A 25525-nucleotide genomic window follows, 5' to 3' on the forward strand; every position below is an offset into this window, starting at 1 on the left:
GAGAACTTAGATTTTGAGTTGCTGTGCCCAAGAACACTGCAGACAAGTCTATAAATAAAATGCATTACAATAAAATAATATAAGTCCAAATGTGTAGGGTTGGAATGTCAGCTACTTCAAAAGTCAGAAATTCCATGATTAACTAGCTGGTGCAACATCTGTGTAAATTTATTAGGATACTTTTAAAAATTATATCACTGTTAAGAGTTTTATTTCTTCATGGGACAACTGTCTCATCTGTTGTGCAAGCTGGATGGGCTTGGCTTTTAAGGTGCTGAAAAAAAATTTCAATCCTGTGTGTGCCATTGTCTTCATTTTTAACTTGGAATACCAGCACTATCTGAATCCCTAATCTCACAGCAGAAGCCTTGCTACTTTGAAGTACAAGTGATTTGTGCTGACTAGTTGTGGTACAGTGGCCCTGCAAGTTTTGCAGTGGAATGTGAAGAGCAGAGGACTAAAAAAATTCAGGACTCTGAATTCACTTCAGTTCCAGGCTGTGGATAGGTTATTTTCACCACTACATCAGACAATACATTATCCTTTCATTAGACTTAATGTAGTTGACCTGCACAGTTCAGCCTTGCTCTGTTCTTTTTGCTCTCCCATTTCCTGCCTCTCTTCGCTTTGCTTCCTGCTTTCTCCACAGCCTTCACTTTTCTGTCTGAGCTATCCCTGAACAGCCTATTTATATTTAAGCAATTCAAACTGCTCTTCATTGTCCTTGCTTCTTGAGAGGAAATGGAAAATCTATTTTCACTGTGATTAGACACCAGAATGGAGACAACCTCTATCCCCATCCCAAAGCTTTCTGGCTGTACTCTTGCAGCTCTACTCTGGAGCACATATACTTGTTTTAGAAGGATGATACATGTGCAAGTGAACTGACATATAGAACTCGAAACATGCTCTGTGCTTACCAACATCTCAGAAAATACAGGTTGCAGCTTTTGTCTGTCCCTCCCTGCACAAATGGAAATTTCCCCAGAGCCTACAATTTGGTCAGATTGGTTCACATTTTTTTGCAAAGCTGAATTTAGACACTCTCCTGATGCCTTTGCTTTAAGAGCATGCTGGCAAACACTCATTCTTCCTCAACATGAGGAAGAACTTCTTTACACTGAGGAAGGCAGAGCACTGAACAGGCTGCCCAGGGAAGTTGTGGAGTCTCCCTCTCTAGACGCCTTCAAAACCCGCCTGGACACATTCCTGTGTAACCTGCTCTAAATGACCCTGCCTTGGCAGGGGGGTTGCACTAAGTGATCTCCAGAGGTCTTTTCCAACCCTAACAATTCTGTGATTCTGTGATTCTCTGTTTTCCTTTACCCTAGCTAGCTTTGGCTTGTACCATTGCCTATTCATCAAACTTCAAGTTTCTCCTTCATAGACAGTTGTGCTAAAACATCTGTAAATGATGGCAGTATTTTTGTAACACAGTCTAAACAAAGTAACTTTGTTCTTGGAAACAGCAGAACTCTTAAAAACACCAAAAGCTACAAGTAAGGTCTAAAATATGCTAAGTTATGCTCACAGGGGAACATTTCAAACTAGTTTTCAAGTTGGTAGAGGCCCTAAATGTGGGGTTCAGTGCTTCACTGTTGCCTGAATCTGTGACTGGGGACATCTAGAAGGTCTACCCACTAATTCTGCCTTAGAAAAGATAAAAATGTGTAGCTGTATTGTCAATAACTACCTCAAACTAGAGGAATAGCCTTTTATGTTTTGTAATATTGGCTTACAGTAGCCTTCAATACTGCAGTAAGGTCATTGCCCCACTTGAAGGCTCTGAGAAATGACATGCCTTGCTAAAGGCTGTAAATAGCAATGAGAAATTCTTATTACCACCTCTGAGTAGAGCTGGGAATTTGGCCTTGTGCATTGTCAGCCTTCATTGAACAGTCATTTCCCCCCCACCAAAGAAGTGCAAGGTGCACATTCCTTTTAGGCAGGCCTTCTGTGCTGTCCCCTTGCTGTGCTTGATGTTGGTGTGGGACCAGTCAGAACCACAAGCTGTGTGGGGCTCAAAGTAATCTGGAAAAGCTATGAAAATACCTCTTTTGGCCCAAGGAAAGGGATAGCATAGGATCAAGTGACAGAGGAAAAAGGGACTGCACCTTAAAGCGAGCATACAGGTCTAACATTGCATCATAGACCTCTCTAAATCTAACCCACAGTGTGCAAGCTGTACGGTCCAAGCTTTGCTGTGGGTGATGGATCCTGCTCAAGCAGGTGTGTGGCATATTTATGTGGTGCTGGGGTGCAGCTGCCAGAAGGTTTTTTGTGTAATTTGTCCTCCCATTGTGATTGTCTCTGACTGGGCATCTGCTTGAACCTTGTAGCTCTTAGTGCTGATATACTCCCAGTATTGAGCCAATTTCTAATTTTAGTTTGGTGTAATGTATTCGTTGAATTCCTTTCCTCCTCTCTTACTATATGCTGGTTGACAAAGCTTTGACAAATGAAGATGTTAATTCTCTGCAGTTGGCCTCTTGTTCATTTTCCTGTCACTCGAAGTCAGTAAAATTTGGCTGTCTGACAGCAATAAGATTTTTGTTCTTATTTATGAAAAAAGACATGGACAAGCAGTGCTTATGGTTTTTATCAAAACTTTTGGACTTAGAAGAAGTATTCTTTTGAGTCATCATTTGTTACTTGCAGATATTTTTGATGCTTTCACTGGATGAAATTTAGACAGCACTGGGACCACACGACTTTTACTGAGTCCCAGAGGGTGACTTGATCCACATGTGCTCTGAATGGTGTGAAGAGCTTTGTTCAGGGGAGGGAACAAAGACAAACATAACTTGTGCTTGCTTTGAACTAGGGATAAATGTGGATGCCTTAAAGCTGAATTGATGTATCTCTTTGTTTCACCTAAATGCTTTTTATTGGGGATTCACAACTGAGACTTATTAGCAAGATAGAGTTGGCAGCTTCTGCACTGAGCTTTGAATATAAGTGTTGACTCATGTACATGTTCTTTTGCTAGGTGCAATCTATGCTTTGTTTTCTTTAAGGTTTCTGAAGTTCTTGAACTGAAGCTCTCCTGTTTATTTTGGAAACCTTGCTGGAAGTCGTACACACTTTTGTGAACTCTTTACCTTGTCTGGCTCACAGGGGCCATTTATGATTCCAAGAGGGAATTTGGGACAAGGAAGGTTCTTTTTCAGTCTTGGGGCCTGTTTTGGTCTCACTCTGAATTGCTTTAAGTGGGCTTTGAGAGGTTTTCAGATGTTTTAGGATGTGGCTGGTTGGCTTCTTGATTGCCTTTTCAGTTCATGGCTCAGTCACATGCCTGTTGTACATGAGTTTGTTTCCCTGGAGATCAGATGCAGTCCTTTTGAGCAAGTTGAGTGGACTCTTGAGAGTTTGATGAATGTAGGTCAACTCAACTCGTCCTCACCTGTTAAGTCAGATGAGGCCTTCTAGCAATTTCTGAATCAAGGAGCCCATTGAGTTGGGCTACAGGAGTTGCAGGCTTGACTATGCAAGTGCTCCTAAAAGGCAGTAACAGTAGTCATTGTTTGACCTTGTCAAACATTTGAAGCCTATGGATGACAACCTTGACCCTGGCTGAGTTCACTATAGATCACTGGCTTTTTGTTTGGTCCTTTGCTTTGGATTCAGAGCACACATTCTTGTTCCTTGACCCTGCCACCGATCCTGACACTGAACCACTCCTGCCTTGGTTATCCTGGGAGGGTCTGGTCTTTATATAATATCCTTGGAAGGCAGACTTTGTTTAGAGCAGTGGTGTCATATATGCTTCTGAAATAAAAGATTAAATTTGTAATTCAAAGCTATTTTTGATTGGAGTTGTGTGTTGCCTTGGTTTTTTGAACTGTCTCTCTGAGAATACTGATTTCTGCTAAGTGAGAAGGCTGTGTGTTGTTGTTGTTGTTGGATTTTTATAGGCTCTGGAGGATTGTGCTACTAGAGGCTTTTTCAGGATAAATCCAAAATATTTCATAATATTTAAAGGAGACTTCAAAGGGAGCCATTTGTGTCCTATGTAACTACTGATTGTCTATGTGCGAGTCCAAACCTGTGTTTGATCAGATGAACTGTTCACTTGACCTCACAGCCTGTAATGGAAACCTGGCCACTCGACTCATGCACAGGGGCTTGTGCATTTAGGTAGAATGAGTCCTGCTGGTTTTGTCAGCCTGTATCCCAGTCTTAACAGTAAATGGGCTGGTGGAAGGTAGGAAACGATGAGAACAGAATATTCCTGGGGCAGTGAGGCTTAGCATAGGCTGATGACTCGTGATTGCAACTTAGGTCATTCTAGTTAGATGTTTCATTCTCTTTTTTGACTTTGTGTTTGTGGTATCATTATTGGTTTGGGGTTTTTTGAGTGGTATATGCCCATCTCTTCTCTGTGTCCAGCAGAAGCCTGTGCTGTGTTCACCTTAGTGATCTCCCACAGAATACCCAAGCAATGAGGAAATGCTTGTGTCATAAGCCCCTGACCTCAGCCAAGACCTTGAGTTGCAACAACTTCCTTTGCAACAAAGAAAAGGAAATGGCTGTTGGTAGCCTCTGGATGTTGCTGAAAAATCAAGGAGGATGGCAGTGCTGGTAATGTTGAATAGAACCATCTGATGTGCTGGGAAAAGTATGCCTGAGAATAATTTCCATGAGAGGGTAAGAAAGGGTGTGAGGAAGCAAAGGCAGCTTTGACAGCATTCCATTGGCTGGAATGTGTGTGTAAAATCAGTTTGCTGATTCAGCAGAAGCTCCGATCTTGATCTCGTGTCATCTCACATTTGTTTCTCTATAGACTTTTACTTTTCTTCTGAATTGGCTGTTTTCCCAGGTGTGCAGTCTCAATATTGTACTTTTCTTCCTGAACCTGCTTCTCTGATGCACACATTCTTTTGCTTTTTCTGAGGTAGTAGTCCTAGTCTGTCCTTAGTTTTTCCAGGCTCCTGATCATTCTTTTACTCCTGAAATGAATGACTTCTAACTCAGTTAGAGCCTCTAGCAGCAAGGTGTTCAATATTTTCATTGTATGTGACTAGACCTTCCTACAGATCCTGATAGTGCCACTATCCTAATCATATTACTGTGTTGTTTCATTTGTATTGTAGTACTTTTGCATTTTGACAACTGTGTTGGACATCAGAGCTGTCCCTTTCAGGGCCAATGAATGGAAAAAGATCATTATGTGTGCCTGTGCTGGCTCAGCAATTTTTCTCCCCAGATCCATTTCTTGAATTATGTACCCACTGAGATGTTTGGGTAGCCTGTATTTCTTCTCCATCCCAGCTATGCTGTGCTGTATTTATTACTGTTGACTTTTGCTTGTTATGTTACCCATGTTCCAACTGAGAGTTTTTCAGTCTTTCTCAAAGTCCTTCCAGATCCCAACTAAACTTTTTGCCTTCTGTAGCTTTTCACTGTCCCTTTCCCTTTCTCTTGTGCCATTAATACATCAGGCAACAGAAGATCTTGTGTACTGAATCCTGAGGTATTAGCTGGCATATTGTTGCTGTGCCAAATGTGGTATTGTTTCGATAGAAAGATTTTTAATAGCCAGCTAACTTAATGTGAATTTCCAAGTAGAAATAGGGCTGCACTGTAATTATTTATGAATAATATGTGGTGACCTAGTTATTGGGCTGTATGCATATGCCTGTTTAGCCCAGTGGAAGGTTGTGAGAAAAAATGTCAAAAAGAAGAATGGCTCTGGATAGCAGCTTTCGTAGGGTTATCAAGAAATAGCTTCAGAGACGATAGCCAGGCTCTTAATACGGAAAATATTTCCTTCTTCATGTGGAACTGTTTTTCTTGACCTGCAAGTCAGTAAAGCAAATGATTTTGGGTCACCTTAGGAAGAAAAAACCCTGCCCAGGGCCCTTTGTTCAGCAAACTGGACAGGCCTTCTGTGGTGCAGAAGACACTAATATATCATCTAAACCTCATTAAACATTATGTAAGATTCATGTTTGTGTGACTGAAACGTCTTTTTCTCTTGAAGTGTTATTGCTGCTGTTGGAAAGAAGCAGCGTTCAGGGCTTCCAGAGCAGTTGCTAACACATAGGGAACACAAAATGCTGAAAGGAAGGGCTGCAGGTAGGTTCAGTGAACAAGTGCTAAGCAGATCAAGGGAACCCTGATCTATCTTTGCTGTAAACTTGAATTTCTTCCTGGACAGCACAGTATGCTTTAAATGTATCCAAGAGAAACAAATATAAAATAATTTTCCTGGCACTTGCACATTGACACTTGCAACACATTAGAAGTCTGTCTTATACATGCTCGTATATAAATATATGCACATATGCTGTCAAGTCTCAGCAGAAGGAGGATCAAGGAATCACCTTCCAGGAAAGGCAGAGGATCCCGATTTGCTCTCTTGAGTGGGAGGCTACTCTAGAACAGGCAGATGATCTATCTCTAGTAGGTACATATCAAATATGCTGGAACTTAGACTTCTTTAGCTTTGAGTTTATGTCAGCTGAAATAGTAAAATCCTATTGTGAAACAGTCTTTAATTTTGCTCAGAGATACAAAGAGCATAATTTTGTTGGACTTCAAACTAAAAATTAAATAAATAGAACAAGAGAATGAGAAACAATGAAGCTCTACGGGTGGTTTGTATGCAACTGTTTTGAGGTAATGCAGTTGACAGTTTACTGAAATGTGACAATGAAGCAACTTCACTAGCGGAGAAGGTCAAGTATCTTGTAAAATATTCCTGTGGATGTTTTGTTCTGTGTTTAAAATCCTTTGAATGACATGTAAACTTCTTTTATCTTATTTCTTAGTTCCAACTACCATGGTTACGTTTTACTGCAGAAATGAATTTGTTGAGAGGGAATGACAGTTTTTATCTAACATGGTCTGAATAGTGGTTCTGCTACATCCTTGAAGTGTTTCCTTGAATTTTGGCAGGAACATTACAGAGATAATAGGCATTATCCTTTGCTTTTAAATGTATCACATGTCATTAGTTGCTAGGCTTGTTCTTTGTTGTTACAGCAAAGAATTTATACATAGCACAGTCAAGTGGGTAGCTGGACTTTTGCCTAGCTGTGCAGTGAAGGGATTCAGCCACAGCACAGATTGGGAACTGAGCTGGTTCTCTCTACACAGTTAAGAAGCTAGTGCCTGGCTTTGTGGGAGCCAATTTGATGTTCTCTGTCATGTACATCGTACCAAATCTCTTTGTACTTTTCTAGTTGAAGAAGATTGGTGGTGGTGGCTTTGGGGAGATCTATGAGGCGATGGATTTGCTGACCCGTGAGAACGTGGCCTTGAAGGTAGAATCAGCCCAGCAGCCCAAGCAAGTTCTCAAGATGGAAGTGGCTGTCCTGAAAAAGCTGCAAGGTAAGGCAGAAAGACCTTTGGAAGTGCTAAGTTACTGTGCATGTTAACAACTAGAATCTGAAGTTGCAAATGGTTTTTATAATTTTCTCTTCAGCTTTCATCTATATGTAATGTTATGTTAAGTCATTCAGCTCACTCCAGTGAGTTCCAACAACAGGGACTACTTTTGTCTGCCAGGCTATAAGAACAATGAGTAGACTTCAACTGCATTACTAGTACACTGGTCTCTGCAATCTAGTGATACTGATCAGAAAATAAGAAATAGAGGAAGCAGCATCTAACTAGGAAATGAGGTTAGCTGATTGCCTCACAGAGGACCGGGAGCACTCTAAGCGTGATGGAGTCTCCAAGGAAAATGGTTGACTAGTAGATGAGTGCAAAAAGTGGATAAGACAAAGTATAGGGAAACTGACAATTAGCTAATTTTTCATTACCTCACTGTTGTGAGGGCAAAGTGTAAAGTGATGTGTCTATTCTTAATTTTTCCTAACACAGCTTTATATTGGTTTGGATGTGGAAGTCAGCCTTGGGGCCATCAATTTCTATAGCTGAACCTGGCAAAGCTTATAAGCAGATTTCAAACTGACTGGGAAGCAGCAAAATGGGAGCCTTCCTTGGCTCATATCCAGCCCTGCTGCCATTGAAGATACTACACTGAAGAGGGACTTGCTTTATATCAGGGTGCTGTTTTCTGTTTGGTGAGATGAAACTATAATAAATAGGGCTAAAAGTTAAAACTTCATTTGCTGATCTTTAAAGTCTAGGGTGAAAGAAACCAGCCAGTATCCCAAAGGCTCTTGCAATTGTGATGAGATGCATTTTAACACCAAAGGGTGCAAGGGAGCTGTCTTGCTGGAGTTGTTCCTGGCTGAAGGAACAGTAAAGGGGTCTTCTACTAAAAACTGATTGCTATGGGAGGATGTAAACAAGGAACTGAGAACTGCTGTTTGCTGAAGTGCATTTTGCATAATTTCCTTGTTAAGGCAAGGCCAGCTATTGACAGGAACGGTTTCTATGTTCTAGTATAATATGCTTCTGAAGGGATGTTCCTTTTTGCAGGATTCCCACTTGGTCTGAGGAATCCCCTTCTGTTGAAGCAGGGAGTAGGAGCCCTATCACTAGGGCTCATGCTTCAGAGATAGTGTTGTGGCCTTATGTTTGTGTCTGTACTTCTTCTCTTGTACAAAATCTCCAGAGATATGATTGGATTAGAGGGTGAGACTGTTGCCAGTCTTGTGAGATGGGTTATTTAATATTTGTGACAGATTGCCTCTGGGTAAAAGTCATTGAATTGTTTTGAAGGTCAAATTGTTTTCCACGTTTCAGATCATCTAAGAGGAGGACTGATAGGCCTCTTTTTAATACACTGTGTTGTAATATATGCAGCTGATCTGTGTAAAGGAGAAATCAACCCAGATTGTTAGAGGAATCTTGCTGTTGATATGTGAAAGGCTTGGATACACAAGCTCCCAAAGAACAGCAAAGCAGGTGTTTGAGGTCTGAAAACAGTGGAGTGAGGGCAAGCCAAGGCAGTGATTGAGATTTTTTAATTTGGTTGTACACTGGGAATGCTCTGAATTGAGTTGAAGGTATGACTGTGCAGAATGATAGATATTATAGTGCCAAGAGAAAATGCTATCATGATAGTTAGTGTCAATATGTATTATATCCAGGGCAGAGAATGCTTGAAAAGTGTGACCTGAAATCACCAAGTGAGGACTAGCATCAGAAAATGTGCAAGGCATTGACTAATACATGTGTACTGCCAGTGTTTATTTCTGGAAAATAGTTGAGAATACCAAATGCTTGAAAAAACACCCACATTTGTACACAGCATGATGCTGTAATTGGGAAGAGGGAGTGGTGGTGTGTGGAATTAGGACAAGTCCCCTGGCAAAGCAGTTAGTAAATATTAAGGGACAGAAAAGACCAAAGAAGCAGATTTGGCTACGCATCAGCTATCCTGCATTTAAGAATGACACATTACTTAAACCATATTTTTACTAATCAAGCTGTTCTGTGAAGAATCTAGCTTTTTTGGGTTCAAGGTTAATCCCCAAATGCTTTACAGAAATAAATGATAAAGTTAAAATAAGAAATTGGGTTGAGAGTGTTGGGAATCGTGTATTGTGTATGTTTTCACTGAGAGTGTTGCAAAGAGGTGAGAAACATTTCAGAAAGGGAGATGCTGCCTTTATCCAACAGTTGGTGGATGGAGGAAGTTGGTGGTATTACCACAGGTGATATAGTCATTTCATGGGTTTCTAGATGAAAAGCAAGGGAACAGTGTTGTCTAAAATTCCTCTGTATTTTTCTAGTAGAACTGAACATTGCAGTCCCCCTTAAATAGTAACCTTTATTGTTTTCTATTTAGATGTCACAGCAACCTTAAAGGACTAATGAGCTGCTGCTCTTTTCAGAGCTTGTAATCAGAATCTAGCAAGTTGCTAGAGCTTGGCAGAGTTTGGGATAGAGAAGATTGGCCATTAGCCCATAGTGCAGACCTACCTCAGAACGTGGTTTGGGTACAGCCTGACTTGTCAGCGCGGTAGCTCCTGATCGGTGTGGAGTGCAGGCTGTTGCCAACAGTTAGGCTTTCTGGGACACTTTGTGGAATAGCCACATAAGGAACACAGCTGCAGGTAGGCCCCTCACAGTGTCCTGTTTGCACTAGCAGTCCACACAGAACAACTGGGGAACTAAGCAGATAATGACTCCTTGAGAGAATCTGTGTTCCTTCTAATAAACACTGTGTGTAGTTTTCTGCTCTGAGGGTGGTCAAATGCTGGCACAGGTTACCTAGAGGGATGGTTGTGTCTCTGTCCTTGGAGATATTGAAAACTCACCTGCATGAGGCCCTGGACAAGATGCTCTAGCTGTCTCTGCTTGGACAAGGGGGTGGGCTAGATGATCTCAAGAGGTCCCTTCCAAAACAAATGATTCTGAGATACTTGTGCTTGGCAATCTGAGATCACGTGTGGGCATGTCAGTATCTCTTAACTGCTCTGTAGTGTCATTCTGTTCTGCTCATACTTGATTTGATTTTTCTAGCTGTATGTTGCTTTTTCTTTCAGTGTTTAGATATTATTATGTTTCCCAAAGGCAAAATTCTTTCTGACTTGCACTGTTAATTGCAAGGATCACAGATCATCTTCTGGCTAAAATTCCAAATCTGTTTACTGTCTTGAGTGTGGGAAACATCAGCAATGGTGCCCTTTTATGCTTTGGGTAAAACACAATTGAGAATCAGCTTAGAAAGTTTCTTGCTCAAGCAGCTGATGAGCTGAAGCTCTCGGTTGTCCTGTTGTGCCTTTACCCAAGAAGTTTTTGTCTTTTTCTTGCATTCCATGGACTGTGTTAGTCAAAATCAAAACCTTTTGGTCCCACGCAGTTGCTGTAGAATATTTCCTTGTTCAGGCTGGACTTGCAGGGTTCAGGACATTCTCTCTGGTGCCACTCTATCTGGTCAATTCTAATCAGAGCACCACGAGATGGCATTTTTATTTTCATCCTTGTCAAGCACTGTTTGGCTTACATTTGTCTTCTGACAGGGGCTTGGCACTGTTCAACCAAAGCTGTTTTCTCTGTGTTGAGAAAACTTGCTTGGGGGAACAGGGAAGTTGCATTCTTTTTGGTACCATTAGGAATGTTGACCTCAGTATCACAATGTGTACTACTGTCCTTGCTGCTGAAGGAGGCCTGCACCCTCCCCAGCACCTGATTTTACTGATATCCTCATTGCAACAGAAGCAGATGGGATCACCCATGATGCCAGGCCCCTTCCATGAAAACAAGTCTTTCTTTCCAAATCTTCACCACGTGGTGGCATTAAGGCAACTACAGCTTATGAATTTGGATCTCTCTTTTACTTGAGATCACATTATGTGTTTACCCACTGTCTGCTGTAGGTGAAGTCCTCTGCCGTTTATCAACAGCAGCCTGAGCAACCCTTTTGGCCTAACTACAGGAGTTGCTTGTCACTGCTGTCAGACATGACTATCTTTGGCCTATCTGTCCCTTCTGTGGATGGAATATGCAGGACTAAGTTTACCTGGAGGATCAGAAAATATTCCTTCCTTGAAGAAGGCTGCTCTGCAGTTCCCAGCTACCAGGTGTTGTGAAGAGTCCAAGGAACCACATTAGAGAATAGACTTTTGCAGTCATAGGTTCTTATATACATGCAAGTACGGAAATGATAGGAAAAATTAATGGTGGAAAGCACTAAGAAATGTGTGCCTGTAGTTGGTAAGTGTAGGGATAATAAAGTAAAAACAGGAAAAAAGATAAGATATATTGGGGATTTTACACTATAAACTTCATGTACTTGGGAAATTTTGCTTTGGGTTAGTTTTAATCTGCCCCCCTGTCTGAGGCACCATTTGTTGGTTTGCTTTAGGATTTGGAGACTATTTGGTGTCCACTTGAAATGGAACTTCGTGTCCATTTGCTCAGAAAACCTTACATGACCCAAAGCCACTCTTTGAACACTGACACATGGTAGTTGTGATGACTGAAGGCAGTATGGGGACTTGCTGTAAAACCTCATTGCTCTTATAAACTAGGACTCTGAGGATCCTGTTCTTTGGAATCATGAGGAGAAAAAATGGGATGATTTCCTATGATTGAACATATGGAAGGAAGAGTACTGTCACTTCTAGATGAGCAGATGTTTTTCCATCCCTTCAATGCTTTGCTAACCCTTTGAAATACTGATTTATTCTATTTCCTTTGAAATAGAAATGGACAGAAACCTGCCTGCTCTCTTTGTGACTTTTTTCCTCACCCTGGGTTTGCTGTGGAGCAACATTCAGCTAGCCAAGGGGCATCTATGGAGTACTATCTGGACTCAGTTTCCCATCTATGACATCTTTGAGGTTAATCAAAATGTCACATCTCTATTAGAACAGCACTGGCATAGTTTTGCGGTGCTTGGCTTGGGCTGTCTCAGTCTGCTTTTCTAACAGCAGCCTTAACTGCAGAAATTGTAAACCAGTATCCCTGATTAAATCCAGTGGGCTGCTGCAGAGAAGGGTATGAGGAAGCTATCTTACATGCCAGACCAGGTATTGTGTCCTCTCTAGATGCTCAGCTCAGGCTGTGTGAGGCTCAGAAGCAGATGCTTTGAATTCAAAAGTATTTTCCCTGTCCTTACCTACTTCTTGATAGCACTTCTGGGAGCTCTCTGGGGGCTTGTAATACCAGGACAGTGCAGCACGTTCTATGCCTTCTGGTCCACAGGCTCTCCAAAATACGGATGTAGCCACAGCATTTGGTTTCCTATGCTAGGATTCTCTTTGGAGAAGCCTGGCAGATTGTAATTTAAAATGGCCCAATTATTCTGGTGCTGTGCACTGTTTTCAGTTCATCTGCAGTGGCAGTGTTGCCCTGGTGTGAGGCTACAAGGCCCCATATACTTGCTTTTGACCTCGCTCAGCAGCCAGATATTGCTGAGCTCTCTTCAGTGTGTTGTTTTCTTTCAAAATGCCTTCTTTTCAGTATAACCAATCTCATTGCGTAGGGCTCTGATTATTTTTATCCTGCAGTGCAGAGATCTTCTGCATATTGAGTAGCTGTGCAAGATGCAGCCTGGTCACAGGCATTGTAGCTTTTGAGTACCTGATTTTATTACAGCAGATACTGAAACAAGTCTGTATTGCTTGTTCCCTCTTTATTGCCAGGGGTTGGACAGGTAGGAGTTTCCTAGCAAAATAATGGAAGAAAAAGGATCTTGCTTGTTTTTTCTTATTTGCCAGTCCTAGATTTTTTCCTTTCTTTTTGCATATGTGAGAGTTTTGTGTTAAGTGGTGCCTTTAACCCTCTGTAATTCAGTTTCTATTACTTTTACAGACAAGGTTTATATGTTTCTACAGTATTTTGCTAGATTGATGTAACCAAGATATCTGTAAAGACTACAAAGCAGAGTAAATTACCTTAGCAGGCTTTTAGGCTATCACAGGATGGCAGATTCAAGATGTAGCTTGATCCTCTTTACCCAGCACTGCATTTTTCCATGTGGAAGAGTGTTTGAATAATATGTGGCATTTGGGCCACATGTTTTCTGTGTCAACCATGGTAGTATGGGATGGGGGAAGGTCACAGGATGGATGAAAAAGGATTTAAACCACACTTTTTTGGGGGCTATGTTGAATTCTTGCTCCTGCACTATTGTCCCTTTACCTGTGTGGGATCTATTATCAGTTACTCATCTTAAAGTTGTTAGTGGTCTTGGGAAACAACTGGAGGAAATTATGCCATGCAAGGTCAGGCAGTTTTACCTTTTACCATTTGATTGGAAGATGATGACCAGCCTTTTAGGTTTTGCATCCATTAGTTCATTCATTTATTACAGAAGCACTAGCAAGGTTAACCCAATTGATTAAATTCTAGCTGATTACTATTGAATAATGTAGTTATTTAAGCCTCACTTCCAGCATAGAATTTGTTTTCTTTCATGTTAAAAACTCCTTTGTCCAGCTGAGTTGACAAGTCCCTGAAGTCAGCTTGTTTGTCTGGCCAGAGATGAAACTTGCTAACTCCAAAGGAAAAGAACTGTATGCAAGTCAGCTTTGCCAAGCTACAGACACCATTTCCAAGTAAAGTTAGAAGATGATGAAAATAACTCACATTTCACTTTCTAGTCCTGCTGGATCTTTTTCTTTACAGTATTTGTGCGGAAGTGGATTCAATATCCCCACAATACAAAATTTGTGATAAGCTGACACTGACATTGACAGGCAAATAAAGAAGAGAATACTGTAAAATGTATATTATAATGTAGGGAATTGAGAAACAACTGCAGCTTTCCAAATGCCAGTGAGAGCAATTGTATAGCTACATGTCCACAGCTATATAATAGTGACCCCAGCAGTACCAAGTTATGTCACTAAGCACTTGGGCTTTTTCTAGGCAGTTATCTGTGGGGTTGAGCTTCTGGATCGCTGTGCCATGGTGGTTATTTTTGGCCTACAGTATTCCCCTGATTTTGATACTTCATGTATTACCTGAATAAAACAAAACTTGACTGATGATTCTGGAATTCAGCTGCATTTATGATTAGAGAGGTCAGAGGTTGCTGCTAATGTGAGAGGCAAGCCTTAAAGAAAAAGTGAATGCGACACAAATAGATCCAGAGGAAAATTTTGGCTAGCAGGGGGGATCTTTGGTCTTTGGTACAACCTCCTGCTCCAAGCAGAAAAGAAATAGATCTGGTTGCTCTGGACTTTTTCTGGTGAAGTTTTGGATAATCTCCAAAGATGGAGATCCTACAGGCTCTCTGGGTCCCTGTTCCAGGGTTTGACCATCCTCATGGGGGAAAAAGAAATCACACCTAGTGGGAACTTCCCATGTTGCAGCTCATGTCCAGTGCTGCTCTGTGTGCCTCTGTTCTGGGTGAAATTCACCTGGCAGCTAAGTACCTCAGAGGTGCTTGCTCACCACTCCCCTGCTTCGGTGGGATGGGGAGAAGTGGAAAAATGTAAAACCTGTGGGGTGACATGGGAGCAGTTTACTAATTGAAATAATAGCAATAATAGTAGTAGTGGAAAGAGAGATAACAAAATAAAAAGAGGAATAAAACCCAAGAAAAACAAGTGGTGTACCACCTTCTGACCAATGCCCAGCCCATTCCCAAGTAGCAATACGTGGCTCTTGGCCAATTCCCTCCAGTTTATATACTGGACATGACATTCTGTGGTATGGAACATACCTTTGACCTGTCTGGGTCAGCTGTCCCATCTGTGCTCCCTCCTGCCTTGTTGTGCATCAGAGCAGGGACACTGAAAAGTTCTGGACTTACAGTAGGCACTACTGAGCAATGGCCAAAACATCCCTGTGTTATCAACATTATTCTCATCCTAAATACAAAAGCACTGCACCAGCTACTAGGAATGAAATGAACTCTATCCCAGCTGAAACCAGGACAGCCTCTGAGAAAAAGTCGAACTCCATCTTATCAGCACTCTTCTATTTGGTGGCTACAACCAGCAGATGGTTTCCCTTCTGTTGCCTTCCTGAAGGCTGAACAAACCCAATGCTCTGATACTTTTTGTTAATGTTACATTCTCCTTTCCCTGCCACCATCCTGGTGGGCACTGCTGAATTCCTGCTGTTGTGTCGGTTTCGGTCTTGTGCAGGAGAAAATGCAGGAAGTGGTAAGGTAACAGTAATAAGAGTAACAATTGCACTGAGATTTGTGATAATCCGTGCAGTAGAAGTTACTGTAGTGTTTTGGGTGGACTGTTAGGAATGAGACAGCTAATCAGTGGAGATGAATCACAACATTTTAGCATAAAATAAAAATATTCAAATTTTTATCTCCTTTGTGGAGAAGAGCAGTTACTGCTTGTCTGCAGGTGAAAACACAGGAAATATGGAGTCTGTAAAAAAAACCACCAACTTCAAATTGCAATGATAATGTCACATATTTCTTTCCTAGTATTTATTTATTAGTTTCATTGCTATATTGAAAATACATGAAGAATATTTAAGAACTTAAAGGAGTAGAAGATTGGAATGAATATTGGTGTCCAGCGGTTTGAAATTCATCCATGTGAAAAAATAGACTCAAAAAAGGATCATAATTTAGTTTTCTTAAGTTCTGTGTAATGAAAGTTTTTCATGTAATGAAAGTTTTAAAGTATTAAAATGGGGCTTTTAATCATATCTCTAGAAGGTAATGAGTATCTATCATAGGGTGGAAGGGTTTGCCAAATACTTGAAGTTATTTTTATACATGAGAACATAATTATAGACTGTAATTTTTAAGTTTCTTCAGAACAAGGATGGTGAAGACCATTTCGGTGACTGAAATATTTGTAATTTTTACCCAATATTATGTGGGAGATTATTATGTTCATTGTAGTTAAAAGACAGCTGTAGAAAGAATATTTTCCTATGGCTGAACATTAAAATTTTGCCTTAACTAAATGCTTGTGAAACAAAACACTCTGAAACTTTTCTCAAGTCAGCATCAGGCTGACTTATTCCTCCTGTGTTAGTTAACAGGACAAAACTCTTTATAATCTGTTGCTCTGTTCTTTACTTTGTTGGAAGATATTTGTATGGTTTAAGAAATTAACAAATACAGATATAGAGCATATTTTCTATGGTATAACTTCTGATCCTCTGTAATATCAGGGTGGCTGTTGAGCATAATAGTCTAGCAAAGGAGCAACTGTCATCTAGCAGTTAGTGCAGTAAAATAGTTATGAGGCTTCCCATACTAGACATACCTTGAAAAAACTTTTTTTTCACCCTTTTCTTTCTTTTCTGGGTTAAAATATGCTCTGATGCTCTCTGTGCTATGATCTCCGTGCTTGAGGAGGGCATGTATGAGAAGAGGGGGCTATTTCCTGCTGCCTTAAAGGGAAATATGACAGTTCCATCATCCTGGCTGCACAGGAGGTTATTAACACGATTGTTCTTGTGCACTTCAGTGTTCTGATCAGCCTCAGGACTGATCTGCAGGAATCCCTAAGTCACACCTGACTGTCAGCCTCCATCTGCTACTTCAGCATGGCATTGAACTGTTCCAAGAGAGCAAACAGTTGTAATCTGCTGCCTCCTTTAGATGAAAGATGGGTAAAAGCTTCCAGAATCCAAAGGGTTTGATGCTGCAAGCATTTATCCCATCCATATGACCAGCTGCCTGTATATGCACTACTTCTAAATATGGCCTGCTTTCTCTACACTTTGTTATATTCTTTTTATTTCATGCAGAAATTGGCACAGTTTTCCCTCACCTCCTTTCTTCTTATTTTCCTGGTGTTGCTTGTGTTGCAGAGTACTGCATGGGAGAGCTGTTCCAGAGAGCGCCTAAATTCCCAAGACCAACAGGTCAGATCCAAGCCCATTTTAGGCTGGAAAGGAGGATTCAGTATAAAATCAAGTCAGTTTGGGATGCAGGTCATCCAGAACTGTCAGTCAATTAATCATTTTCAAAAATTATAGAAAGTGGAAACATGTTGCCATCCTAAACATGCAAACAGTTCTCAAAGATAATAAACTAAAAACTTACATACTTTTTCTTTTAAAATTGTGTGATCCAGAAAACAATAGTACTATGGAGGAAACTGATTAAAAAAACACAGAACAAACCCACAAAAAACCAAAACCAAAAGGTGTCAGAAATACACTTGAAATCACAAGAGGAAGTATCAAATTAGCAAGGATGTGTATTGAGTCATATAATTGGACACTATCATTCCTCTTTTGCTGAAATTAGTGATTTAGATGGCCAGGTTCTACCTGTCAGAGGTGTTGTTGTCTGTAGTTTTACAGCAATAAAAAGCACATGGTGTCCTGCCTATCGGTGCTTTGCAATCATCTAAAACAATAAAAGGGTGTAAAAAATTACTATTTTACCCTTTTTTACCACACAATAGCTTGCACTGTAACTAGAAACAGTTATCGTTTTGGCTGTTGCCTCAGTATCCATCTCCTGGTGCTCTGAAAGGCAAACAAAGCCAAGTGGAACTCAGTGTCTGTAAGTAAGCCAGGCTGGTCTGTGCAAATCTGAGAATCATGTCTGGGTTGAGTGTGGGCTTGCACTGACCTGCCCATCCTGTCTGAAACCTGTGTAGATGACCAGTTTGCTGAAGCACAGAAGTAGCATGAACTCCTAAAGAAATATAATTCATTATTTCTGAGGTTATTCAGATATGTTTACTTTGTAGCCACAAATCTGGCTTTGAGGGTCACGTCGGCAAGCAGCATATTGGGACCCATGGCAGGAAGATATGTGGGATAGTTGAGTCTTGGTAATGCCCAGGGCAGGAATTCTGGTATTTCCACACAGTGTCTCAAGGACTTCCCTCAGAAAACCAAAAACCTGTATGTCAAAATCAACACTGAATTCACAATGAAGTTGCCAATAGTAGGAAACCAGTGGCACCCAGTACCCATGGGCACACACAGGCCATGGGCTTGTTATGTGAGAAACGAGGATCAGGGAAGAGCGTGCAGGCTGCCCTGACACATACTGAAGAGGGTACTCTCCTAATCTCTCAATATCTTTTTCCTGAAATATGGGGGTTTGTGACGTTCCTTGATGGTTTCAGCATGGTCTTGTGCATTCAGTCCTGAAACTGGATAATGTCCATGCCAGAGACATGAAGGCTCTGCAAACACTGCTCATCTAACCAGATGTTGGTGGATATTAGGATTGGTTGGTTTGTTTGTTTTAAGCCTGTTCTTCTGAATGGATTAAGGAGTAGCCAGAGTCTCTGTCCCTCCAGTTTTGGTTGCCAGCAGCTCTGTTATCTCCCTGTGGTAGCAGAGAGAGTGTGGGTGTTCTGTTGTGGGATACTGGTGGGCCCTGGAGGGCAGAATCTTGATGCTCTTACCAGGAGTCCTGGGATGAAACTCCATATTCCACAGCTGTATCTATTGCTCTGGTCAAAGCTCTAGTTCTCTAGTGAGAAAGCTGCTTCTTTGTCTCCTGCTGCCCTCCACATCCCTATTCTGTCATATCTTGCTGTCCCCAGCAGTTTCTGATGCCCCAGACCTATGGTGCAATGACAGCAATAGCAGGGCCCCGAGGGCAATGCAGTTACTGATTACTGTATGTGTTCATGTTTTTCCTTTTTTTATTTAAAATTGGAAGTATCAAACAATAAGCTTTGGTTTAAAAATCACCATTGCTCAAGTGCTACAGAGACATATAGGGCAAAGCTATGCAGTGATTCTCACCCCCTTCCCTGCTTGGAAACCTCACCAGAAACCAAGTGTTCACCATTGTGGTGTGCATCAACTTTTGCTCTGTTATCAGTAGTCCGCTTTTAGGGGAACACATGCCTCATACTTCCCCTTCTGATAATCCAGAGAGCAAACCATTGCAAATCCATTACATGTCAGGATCTGAAACCACAGCCTCTGCTCCCTCCCTGAGGATTAGCTGCGTATTGTGAGGTGGCTTATTTTGTTTGATTTTGCCTGAATAGGTGTAGTATGTACTTCTAACACCACGCCAGAACTTGACACAGAATTACTTATATTATTTCCTTCTGTTGTTATGGAATTGCTCAAATGTTTCAATGGATTTTTTCCATGGGCATCTTTCTTTTCCAGATGTCTCTGACTATTAAAATCAGGGTTTGTCCATGTTGAAGTAACATTAGATTAGCTGTTTCAGGGTAAGCAGTGCTAATAGGCAGGTGTAGTGGTGTAGTGGTGGTGTGTACAAGTCAGCATTTACTGAGTAAAGCTGAGCTGTGCTACCAGTGAACTTGTGAAACCATGTGGTCATGTGTGTTACCCACACTTTAGTTCAGGAATGGTGGTAGCTGTGGTGTTGTTGCGTGCGCGTGGTGGTATAAACTGCAGTTTGTCACACTCTCACTTGTGGCCTGTGTCAGGATTTGAGGAACCCTGACACTGATTTCCACTCACGGCCATGTCACAGGCAGCTTTCTTGTTAAATGTCAGTATTCTACTGAGCTACGAGACTGGGAAGGAGAAACATAATCAGTCTGTTCTGCAAAACTCCTTATGTGATACCACTTTATGGTTACCAGACCTGGGTCAGAAACCATTTTTCTAAAAATCATGATCACAGGGTTGTTGTCTTAGTTCCATTCTGTATGTTTCTGTTTCTTTTCAGGGAAGGATCATGTTTGCAGATTTATTGGCTGTGGAAGAAACGAAAAATTCAATTATGTGGTTATGCAGCTTCAGGTGAGTTCTGTTCTTCACCTCTCTCTTCTGTTCCATAGAGATGGCATCGCAGCGAAGGATTTGCAATAAGAGAATAAGACCAAACACCAGTCTAAAGACTTTGTTGTACACAGAAAAAGAGTGGAATGGGAGACAAGGGGAAGGGGTGGTGTTGCTGTGACATCCATCAGAATGGCTCCAGTTGACAAGATGTACTAAAATATTTCATAGCTCTGCTTTTCTATTTGAGGTGGCTTTCTGACCACTTTCTGGTAAAAGCAGTCCATTCAGAATGCTCACAGGAGCAACCCAGAGTATTGTGCAGCAGTGGCAGCTGTTTGAAATATTTCCTGCTGAGCACTGTGATGCAGCATTCAAAATACTTGTCTTGTATCAGAGCGCGGAGTGCGGTGAGAGCCAGTGGTGTCACATGAACAGCACAGTTTCTCTATGAAAGGCCACGATCTCTGTCTCCCCGGTCTCTCCCAAGAACAGCAGTAGCTTGGCTTTTGCTGTGGAAGTGTTTACTCCTGCTTGAACACTGCTGATATTCAGTATGGGTGAATACTTGGGTAGCTACCACATGGTGACTCTACTGCTAGACAGTAGAGGAAGTAAAACAGATACCAGCAGACCCCAGTACTTCTTTAAAATAAACTTCCAATTTTTTTGAAGTATAGTTCTGCTTTGGAAGGCATATAAAATGTATAAACTCACTAAATTCCTGGTGCTTGGGTTTGTCTTTTATGCATCATTGGCATCCCAACTGCAGTTATGGATAGAAAAAGTCCTTTTGCTCTCTAAACAATCCTGGCTATTAGTGCTGCTGCAGTGTGAGTGCGAATATGATTCTTGAAAGGGCTAATCTGGAGCTCATGGAAGAACAAGGTTTCTAACTCCCCAGTCCTGTCCTTAATAAGCATGATGAAAGGGACTTTACCTCGGCAAAAAACTTCTCTGCATGGATTCTTTTACTTTCTAGCCTGTTCTTTTTCTATGTAACTGAGCACGTAGAGTAGATAGAGCTAAAAATAATTTCATTATTTGCAAATGAAGACATTGATACATAAAGCATTAGCTAGTTTTGCACTCTTACCCTTCAGGCTAAAATTCTTCTTCAGCTTCAAGGCCTGCTGAGACCTGGTTTGTTGTGTGTCCCTCTGACTGCTGTGTACTGCAGTTCTCCTTTTCTTTTCAGTCATTGGGACTGAGTCTTCCACTCTTAAGTTTTGCAATTCTCTGCATCTGCTCTGTTTCATAGCCAGCCTGATGGTGTTTATTTGGAAAATAATGCTCATTTTCTGTCTTTTCCTGGTAGTTGTATTGGATATTCACGTGCCTTGGGTTGTTTCTGGAGAGCAGATGTCTAAGACCATCTCGCAAACCAGCTGGGGAAATTTATGGCACATTTCAGTGTGCAGCTCTGAAAAAATCTGCCTTGCTTTCCGTGTTACCATTGGTTAAGAGAGCTGGTGTCCAGGGAAGACATTTACAGTGGAAAGAAAGATCTGCTGTCTGTTTCCTTTAAGTGCTTACCTGGATGTTTCAGGATAGCAATGACAAAACTCTGCTGGCTCTAGTAAACTGTCACAGAAATTTAAGAAGTTAAGCACTAGAGAAGTGACTTAGTCTTATTTTGTTCATGTTAAGGAGCAAACCTGGGCCAGCTGCTGTGGCTAGGTTGTACCTATTAGCTGACCTGTGTCAGGTGTGGTTGTTCAAGGGTCCAGAGCCCTGAAGTGAAACATGGGTCAAACTTGAGAGACTAGAGCTTCAAGAGCCAATTGCAGTTGGCACCTTAATGTCTCTAAATAACTTGAGAACTGGAAATGGAGGGATGAATAGATGGCATTTCACTGCTTTGAAGAGCAATCTGTGTTTTCTCATCAGATGTTTGGAATCTTTTATATATATTCTGTTGGGAATTTTGTTTGAACTCATCTATTATCACTAGAACACAGGGTTTTTTCTTGCGTTTACAGTGTCCTTTTTTCCTTTTTTTTTTTTTATTTTGCTGAATTGTCTTCATTTCCATGCATAGCTGGTAGCCTTTTTGGTTTTCCCTAGAAATTTCTTTAAGTGGAGGTAAATTAGCAATTTCTTTTAATAAGTTTAAAGTCTCTGGAAAAATCCTCCTCTCCTGATTTTGGGTATGATTCTCTTCATAAGACAACTTTCCCCATTGTGATGTTGCCACAACAATGCTGGCTTGAGCTTGGACTAGACAGTGTGCGCTAGGGAGTTTCTGATGAAACTGCTTCTGTGAGCTGTAATAGATAGTGGCTTCATGCCTTGCTTACCAAATTTGTACTTAATCTTTAAAAGGCTCAGGGAACAGTCAAAGGTTGTTCTTAAATCAGCTTCTGCATAGTCTGAGTTTAACAATAAGGAGATGCTGGCCTCATGCAGTCTGAGGCACTGCTGTCCATGCTGTGCCTATTTCACAAATAGTACATCAGCTGATTCCCCAAGATAATGGTCTGGTATCTACTTATCAGCAAATACATCACTTAAAAGATAAAATGAAGTACTGGAAGATCTTATACAAGAAATAAAGCAGATGTAAGGTGAGCACCTGACTGAGTAGCATATCTGCTTTTTTGGGGTTGCATGTTAGCACTTGAAGCTGTGAAATGCTGTGTTTTCATGTGATGGTTTAAGTGTTCTGTTGATTGTTTCAGGGCCGAAATCTTGCAGATCTCAGAAGGAGTCAGCCTCGGGGGACTTTCACGCTGAGCACAACGCTGCGATTAGGCAAACAGATTCTAGAATCAATAGAAGCCATTCACTCTGTGGGATTCCTGCATCGTGACATCAAGCCTGTATGTTGTTTTGAAAATTTTCCTTTTGGTTGTATGTCTGTTCTGCTTGAGTCAATAAAGACAGTCTGAATATGGGCAGATCTCAGCAGATACATTTAGGTCTCCTTGCACACTGCCACTGACACATTTGCTATTTTCTATAAATACAGAATAGTAATATAGTATTGTGTTTCCTTTAAGTGCATAGCAAACTAGCTTGTATGGGCAGAGGCTGCTCCATGGTGGGTTGGCAGCTGTCAGTCATACTTGTACCACTCAATATCCTGTGATGAAGCAATCTAGTTCTGAATAGTCATTTGGAACCCAACTAATTATTACTGTTAAAGGAATTCAGAAAGGAAGTCTTGCTCCGTGACCCATCACTTGAATAAATGCTATTTCGTGCATTTGACGTAGCTAAATCATCCTCTTAATCCTTTCTGAGCAACTGCCAAAAAATTGAAGCACAGTTTCTAGTGTCAGAAACACACTCACAGTGTTGGTCATCTGCCTAAGTGAAGGACAGTAATTCCAAGTTTCTCTGTAGAAGCCAGTCCTTTTCCTACAGCTCTTCACTGCTTGACCTCAACACTTGTTGCTACACCATACCCAAGACTACCTTCCTTCCAGCAGATTCATTTGCTCCTTTCAAAATCAGCTGCTTTTAAATGATCAAATTCAGCTGAAAATCAGTCACTGATGTGATTGGCCACAAATCCTTTAGCAGCCATCCATTATGGTAAAGGATAGAACTTAAGGATGGAGGTTAAAAAAAGGAGCTGCTTCATATGCTTGTATTGGTTTATTTACTAAGAAGCAAACTCAGAGGTTTTTAGATGCCTGAATATTCAGATAGATTCAGGCAATGCAATACTGTGGATGATGATTCTGGGAGTTAGGGCAGAATAATGCATACTAGAAGCTGAACCATGAACAGAAGCATTTGTCTACGGTAACTCCAGACTGTTATGGAAGTGATGGAGCTCTCACTGCAGAGCTAGTGGTGTTAAGTGTAGCTCTTTCTCAGAGCAGCTGAAATTTAGCAAAGCTAATGTGAATTTTAGTTATTTTGAGACTCCACAGACTCTTATCTGCAAAGTGAACTTCTTAACAAGGCGATGATTCTCTAATCATGGTTTTTAAGGTGCATCTTAAAATTAATCTCTTTGACTTGTTTCCATCAGAGGCATGCGGAGCTATATGACAAAGTTTTGTTAACAAATGGCCAGTCTTACCGAAGTTGCTGGTATTAATTTGATTTTTTTCTTTCCTTCTTTGTCTAGTCAAATTTTGCCATGGGCCGCTTACCTTCAACATACAGAAAGTGCTACATGTTAGACTTTGGCCTGGCCCGTCAGTATACCAACACCACTGGGGAAGTCCGGCCAGTAAGTAAATTTCAAGGAATTTTTTTTCCATTTCTACAACTGATTAGGCATGGAAAGGTTTTGTGGTTCTATTTGTTTTGTGGTTGTTAAGTTTGGTCATTATATTGGACTGCATTTTCTGCAAGGTGAGAAGCAGCAGGTGACTTCAGCTGAGTTGAGGATCTAAGAAGGGATGCCTGCTTTTGTCTTAAGAGGGATGTGGCTTTTATTTTTTTTCTTTTATTTTGTTTAGGATGATCAGGTTTGCCATGCTGGCCATGTAACTTATGTAGCCCCAGGGGACTGGTCTAGTCCGGTTCTCTGTGTTCTGGGGAAACAGGTTGGTGTATTCTTAAAACTTTTTATAAAAAAAGTGTTAGAAGTTAAAGGCTGACCTGATCTCTGAGGCTGAGCTTACTGTAAATTGCAACCTGTATGCTGTTCTCACCCTTGCCTGGTTTTGATTTTGTATATATTGCCCCTGTCCAGATTTCCTAGCAGGAGTATTTCAGTGTGCCTGCTTGGAGTGAAGGTAAGGGCAGGGAGCATAACTTGTGCCATGTAACATGGGTGTTATCATTAGTCCTTTTGCCAGCACTGTGTCATCTGGTGTCACCCATAAAAATATGTAAAGCTTCAAGATGGTCTAGGTATCTGTCAGAGAATTCCTAGATTTATTTCAGAACACAGTGCAAGCAGAGAGGCTCAAACAATCTCTGTTTATCATCCTAGGCTTATACCTTTTGGTCTGGATACCTTTTCCACCTGCAAGATAATTGTTGTTCTGGAAAATGTTGACAATGTGTGAGCTAAATACAGAGGCTCTGTAGCGCAGGGGATGGTTGGTAGTGGGAAGAAAGCAAAGGAGCAGATTTTGTGTCTTTAGTAGATGAACATACCTGGGGGATTTTTCTTTTATTTTCTTTTCAGTTGGACCGTGCAAGTGTTTACTTTTTACCTGTAGATGGGAGCAGCTCCAAGGGCTGTGCCTGCATCTTATCCTTAAAAAGACACACATTATGTACTACTGGTCTTCCATGTCAGTGCTATTTAGTTTGGGGATAACCCTTCTCCATATTGCCCTTTACAAAATGTAGCCCCACTCCTTTCCTTTTTCTGCAGTCAGAATTCATTATGTATTAAAACTGGCATTTGGTTTTCTGCAAAATGTCTTAATTGCTTCAGTGAAACAGCTATGGTTTATGTCTGTATTTCAAGTCCATTGTTTGAATACTGTTCTTTCCTTACAATTAAAGAAACTAATTTTTTCAGATGTATCTTCTTTTGAATCCTCTATTTTTTTTCCTTTCTCACTCTAATTTAAAATTACTTCACTTTTGTTTTCCTCCCAGGCCCTGTTTTTGGAAACAG

General features: G+C 41.0%; 1 protein-coding gene across 2 annotated transcripts in view; it reads left to right on the plus strand.

The window, feature by feature from the left end:
- TTBK1 (tau tubulin kinase 1) overlaps nucleotides 1–25525 on the plus strand; it is a 108997-nt gene that overhangs the window by 15763 nt on the left and 67709 nt on the right. For both annotated transcript variants that reach the window (XM_064647789.1, XM_064647788.1), the window contains exons 3-6: nucleotides 7188–7335; nucleotides 19934–20007; nucleotides 22668–22808; nucleotides 24071–24175. In XM_064647789.1, coding sequence (XP_064503859.1) covers nucleotides 7188–7335; nucleotides 19934–20007; nucleotides 22668–22808; nucleotides 24071–24175 — 468 coding nt within the window. The remainder of the gene's footprint in view (nucleotides 1–7187; nucleotides 7336–19933; nucleotides 20008–22667; nucleotides 22809–24070; nucleotides 24176–25525) is intronic.

The sequence above is a fragment of the Pseudopipra pipra genome, chromosome 3, assembly GCF_036250125.1.
Source record: "Pseudopipra pipra isolate bDixPip1 chromosome 3, bDixPip1.hap1, whole genome shotgun sequence".
In the NCBI taxonomy this organism is placed as follows: domain Eukaryota; kingdom Metazoa; phylum Chordata; class Aves; order Passeriformes; family Pipridae; genus Pseudopipra; species Pseudopipra pipra.